This window comes from Mesoplodon bidens, assembly GCF_964165515.1.
Source record: "Mesoplodon bidens genome assembly, chromosome: X".
Taxonomy (NCBI): Eukaryota; Metazoa; Chordata; class Mammalia; order Artiodactyla; family Ziphiidae; genus Mesoplodon; species Mesoplodon bidens.
In genome coordinates, this window is record NC_138163.1 from 24,544,910 (window position 1) to 24,550,596 (window position 5,687).

At 42.5% G+C, this 5,687-nt stretch overlaps 1 protein-coding gene across 1 annotated transcript; it reads right to left on the reverse strand.

The window, feature by feature from the left end:
* Positions 1-2,659: 2,659 nt before the first annotated feature.
* On the reverse strand, positions 2,660-4,771 carry SMIM10 (small integral membrane protein 10). Its single transcript, XM_081222516.1, has one exon. It carries the CDS (start codon positions 4,228-4,230, stop codon positions 3,994-3,996), a length of 237 nt encoding a protein of 78 aa, XP_081078642.1. The 5' UTR covers positions 4,231-4,771; the 3' UTR covers positions 2,660-3,993.
* Positions 4,772-5,687: the final 916 nt, after the last annotated feature.

Genomic DNA, 5,687 nt, shown 5'->3' on the forward strand with positions numbered 1-5,687 from the left:
TGAAGCGAAGCTCTTAGATTTGCAGTAAAACTACCCAAGGTGGGGACTTGTGGTAAGTCATGGAAGACAGAATGTTTCCCAGTCTCTAACCACTCCCACCCCTATACTGGGGCCCAGGATTCTAGAGATAGTCTCTCTGAGTTGCTGGAGAAGGGAGTCATCACCAGTAGTCATTCAGGTGACCAGAACCAGTCTGAAGGCAGTCATGGAACTGTGTCCCAGGAAGGGGGTCAAGGGTCACAACAGAAAGCACAGGCTGTAGTCCAGCCTGAGGAAAGTTCAGGACCTGGAACCTGAATCTGTGCCTGTAAAGTTGGAAGTTTGGACCTATCTGGAGAGGACCTGGGGGAAAGGAGGAGGGAAATGATGGAGTCAAGGTAGAAAAGGAACTTTTTTCACCAATCAGAATGGTCATCATAAAAAAGTCCACAAATAACAAGTGCTGGAGAGGGTGTGGAGAAAAGGGAACCCTCCTACACCGTTGGTGGGAATGTAAATTGATACAGCCACTATGGAGAACAGTATGGAGGTTCCTTAAAAAACTAAAAATAGAGCTACCATATGACCCAGCAATCCCACTCTTGGGCATATATATAGAAGCCATAATTCAAAAAATTACATGCACCCCAATGTTCATAGCAGCACTATGTACAATAGCCAAGATATGGAAGCAACCTAAGTGTCTACTGACAGATGAATAGATAAAGATGTGGTGTATATAGACAATGGAATACTACTCAGACATAAAGAAATGAAATAATGCCATTTGCAGCAACATGGATGGACCTAGAAATTATCATACTAAGTGAGGTAAGTCAGACAGAGAAAGACAGACAGAGAAAGCCAGGTAATTTCCTATATGTGTATATGTATAACTGAATCCCTTGGCTGTACACCTGAAACATTGTAAATCAACTCTACTTCAATTTAAAAAAAGAAAGAGGGGGCTTCCCTGGTGGCGCAGTGGTTAAGAATCCGCCTGCCAATTCAGGGGTCACGGGTTCGAGCCCTGGTCCGGGAAGATCCCACAAGCTGCGGAGCAACTAAGCCCGCGAGCCACAACTACTGAGCCCACGTGGCACAACTACTGAAGCCCGCGTGCCTAGAGGCCATGCTCTGCAACAAGAGAAGCCACCGCAATGAGAAGCCCGCGCACCGCAATGAAGAGTAGCCCCCGCTCGCCACAACTAGAGAAAAGCCTGTGCACAGCAACGAAGACCCAGCGCAGCCAAAAATAATAAATAAATAAATAAATAAATTTTAAAAAAGAAAGAAAGAAAGAAAGAGGGACTTCCCTGCTGGTCCAGTGGTTAAGACTCCACACTTCCACTGCAGGGGGCATGGGTACGTTCCCTGGTCGGGGGACTAAGATCCCGCATACCTCGAGGTGCAGCAAAAAAAGCCAAAAACCAAAAACCAAGAAACTAAATTCTTTGGGTAGAATTCAAATCCTGAGTGACTATGAGTTCCATCTGATCCTCCATTCGTGTGCAGTGGTACACGTACTTGTATTTGGGAGTGCTAACGCGAGGGTGCAGGAATGGAGTGCCTAGCCCTGTGTTCCCAAAGTTCTGGCATCCATGCCACCCAGTTGGATAGTGACTTTTACACTAAAGTTTTAAAAAGGAGGCCTCACAATTCAAATAATAAAAATACAATTAACAACTAACCATAACAGGGATGATCCTTTGGTAACGTATAAAAATATTGAATCACTATGTTGTACACCTGAAACTAATAAAACGTTGTGAGTCAATTATACTTCAATTTAAAAACGCAAAGAAAAAAACGAATCATAGCAATGAATGTCTCACATTAGTAGGAAAAATAATATTGTTGGCAGTATTTCATCACTCTGCCACTATCCTTTTCCATGTTTGTCTCCTCTCCTGAACATTGGGTGTAATGACAGTCACTCATCTCTGAGTTGTTGTGAGGACTAAATGCAATGATGTATATAAAGTGCTTAGGACCTTGTATGACTTATGGTAAGTGTGCAATGGTGTTTGCAAGTATTATTATTTCTCTATAACTAGGTAGAGTATATAAATGTATATTATATAATATATATATATATATTTCTCTCTGGCTCAATCACTTGAGCCATTGGTGAGGTGACTTCATATCTATTACACATGGATAAAATATAATTCCTTATTTTTAATAGCTACATAGTATCCCATTACATAGACGGACTATTTCTATTTAGCCAAGCTCCCGTTGTATATTTAGCTTATTTCCCCTGTCTTGCCATTATGATCAATACTAAAATGTAAGAACCTTGTCTAAACATCATGGGGTACTTGTCCAATTTTTCCGTTTTAAAAATTTTCAGTTTTGAAAAATTAAATCACACTTTTTGTTTTTACATTAACTATGACACTGCAGACGTTAGCTCGTGAAAAGTTACATACAGTAAGGAGGCTCTGGGCTACCTGAAGATTACTGGCCATTTCATGAGGCATTTCCTTATGGTCTTATGGTTTGCTTGGAAAGCAAGGAAATCATATTTCATGCACTCATTCAGGAACATTTTAGGATATGCATCCACTATTGCAGAAAGATAGGAAGGCAGAATCTACCTGGACTCACATACCACTCCCCAAACACCCTTCCCCCAGATTTCCTTCTAATTGCAGTAAATTCATTTTTAATAAGTTTTAACTTTCAATCAAAGTAATACATGCATATAAAGGATTTAGAAAAATCAACCAGTACAAAAGGACATATAATGAAAAGCAGTAAATCCACACCCACCCTTCTCAACTTTTGCTTTCCCAACCCAGAGGCAAAAACTTTTACATGTCTGTTTAGAGGTTAACTCCATTTTTCCTAATAATATGCTTTTCTTACTATTTCTTAACTTGATGACATGAGGCATTTTCTGCTGACTTCCTGCTGTCCCCTTGGTTTTCCTCCCCCCTCCATATAGTTGTATCACTATTTTTAATTCTTCTGTTGGTTACCTTGTTCACTTTAAAACTCTAACCCGTAAATCTGTCTTATTCTGTCAACTAGAGACAGTATCTGGACTTCCTAGTTTAGGAGAATAACAGCACTGTTCCACTTCCTCCTTTCTGCCTGCCAACTTGTTGCCTGTACTTGTCAAAGCTGGTTAACATTCCCACTCTGTTCTATAACTATAATTAAGTCTCCCCTGCTTTGCCTAGAGATTTACTCTAAAAATGAAAAAGCATAACTCATATTTCCATTGTAATGATTATTTAAACACTGTTCACTGAATAGCAAAGTTGAACGCTATGATTGGATTTTCTGTGACTGCAGAGTCTTGATCCATGTGCCATTGTTCAGATTCCCTTTCTCACACTCCAGGCAACGGTTGAAAAACAGGCCACATCTGAGGTTGCTTCATATGTGAAGCATGCTCTCCTTGTACAGTTTGAAATGTTTGTTTTCCCCAGTAGGTTCTGTTTGCCGTTGTTGTTTCTTTTAGGATGAAGAAATGTATGCCTTTCCGATCATGCGATAAATTTCTGTTGCCTAGAATCGATTCCATTCAGTTGGAAGTCTATTCATTTTTTTTTCTAATTTGGAGGATTTGCCTCCTATTTGGACCACTCTTGTACAGTTTATCTTTTTTTAAGTTGTTAGTAACTTTTCCTTTTTTCCCCCTTAGGGCATCCTGTGCTTATTGTCATTTCCCTACCTTCGGTGCTGTCTTTTGTCTTATGGATGCAAGAACTTCTCAAATATTTCTGAGGATTTTCAGATTTTTAGGTTCTGTTCTTTGAATTAGCTATTTCCTTGAGATCCAACTTTTCATTACATCTTAGGCTTTTTTGGTTACATTGCAGGCTTTCCGCAAATGACTTCTAGCCGCACATTTATATGAAAAGATGGGGCAATGGCAAGACAGGCCGGCAAGTCTCTGTGTGCGAGGCGAGCTGGTCGCTTTGCTCTAGGGCGGCTGAACTGGTGGGTGGAGGTCAGCCATCCTGCTGGGCACCCCCCAGTGCCACAGAGTTAGTTGCTCTAAATATGTACCTGCAGGCGCACGTTGAGAATCACTGAAGCCACGACGTAGAAGTAGGGGAAGTTCACGCGCAGCCGCCAGGCCAGGTCGAAGAAGGTGATCAGCGTGCGCGTGAGCCCCTTGCAGAAGGCGCCGTACGAGCCGCGGGCCGCGGACGAGCGAGACAGCCGCACAGCCAGGCCCGACAGGGCCGCCGCCGCCGCCGCCGCCGCCATCGGTCTGGTTTGGCCTCCCATACAGCACCCAGAACCCGGGGCCTCCCGCCGGCTCCGCGAACAGAGGGACGCACGAGGGGGAATCGGCGCGGGAGGTGGATCGCGCGGCCGCAGATGCGAGCTGCGCTGCACGGAGGGCGCCCTCCTCCTCCTTTGGCTGCGCTCGGGCCACCGCGGTCCCTGGTGCCCCGCCGGGCCGCCGGGCCGCCGGGCTAAGTTGCCTCGGGGCCGCGCGGGGCGGGGTTGGGCTGGGCGCCAGGGATCAGGAGCCCCGGGACGGCGAGGAGGGGAAGGTTGGGGGGAGCCTGGGGGAGGAAGAGGGGCGTGCAGTGCACCCGGGAGACCTAGCTTCCTGACCCCGGTGGTCTTTTTTTTTTTTAATTTTTAAATTTTAACGGAAGCAAAACGAAACTTGCTCAAAACGTTAGAAATGTTCCTTCATAAGCACGATCTTGAGCAGCTTCGAAGCGTGAACGCGTTTCCTGTTCCCTCAAATCCCTTTAGGAATTTTTTCAATCCTCAATTGTGAGCTAGTACAAATACACCAAACCCACTAATTTAACTTTAAGATGTGTGCATTCTGTTTTACTCATTGAAGCGTCTTATTTTTGCTTTTGCTTTACATCTGTAGTATTCTGCTAATGGGAAAAGTTATACAGACAAGTGTTTAGAGATTGTCAGCAGCACAAGGAGAACAATGGAAAGCAAATTCCCTGCTTAGCTTCCCATTCCCCACCCCTCCCCCGCCGTGAACTGAGGTTACGTTTCCTGTATGTACTTCCAGATTTGATGTGTTGATACAGTGCTCTTACCATGTCAATAATGTACAACTACTTCACTCCCTTTGAAGACGGAGTATTACACCAATACATATGTTGACTAATAATGTTCAATAATTCATTTAACAAATCCCCTGTTGATGGACATTCTGAATGTTTCCAGGTTTTCTTATGCCAAAAATTGTTGCAGTGAGCATCACTGTACACATGGATTTGCAAGTGGCAGAAGAGGATGAATAATATGATCCCATCTTCACTTTAAAAAAATCACATAAGCATATATATTAAGTGTTTGTGGTCAAAAAGTTTTACTAATACATGTGGTTAATCAAAGAAGTTTAGAGATGAGGGCTGTATTCAACACTGAGTGTTAATCTTGGAATTTTTTTTCCTCAACATCATAGACAATAATTACATCTCATTATTCTTCTAATTTGCTTTTATTTATCAGAGAAGCTGAACAACTTTTCTAAATTTCTTAATTTTTATTATTGTTTTACTCATTGCTTGTAAAACATTAAAACTTAAATATATATTATGAGAAAAGTAAAGTTCCTAGGATCATAACCCCCTGAAAGAAAGACTATTAACAGCTTGGTATATGTTTTAATCAATTATTTACATATTTAATAAGCAAGGCATATATACGTATTTCACACACAAATCGTAAAACAAAAATGAAACCATACTAACACACTG

Bases quoted from the DNA above. Each gene is read 5' to 3' on its own strand.
- SMIM10 (XM_081222516.1), bottom strand. From the start codon at position 4,230: ATGGGAGGCCAAACCAGACCGATGGCGGCGGCGGCGGCGGCGGCGGCC.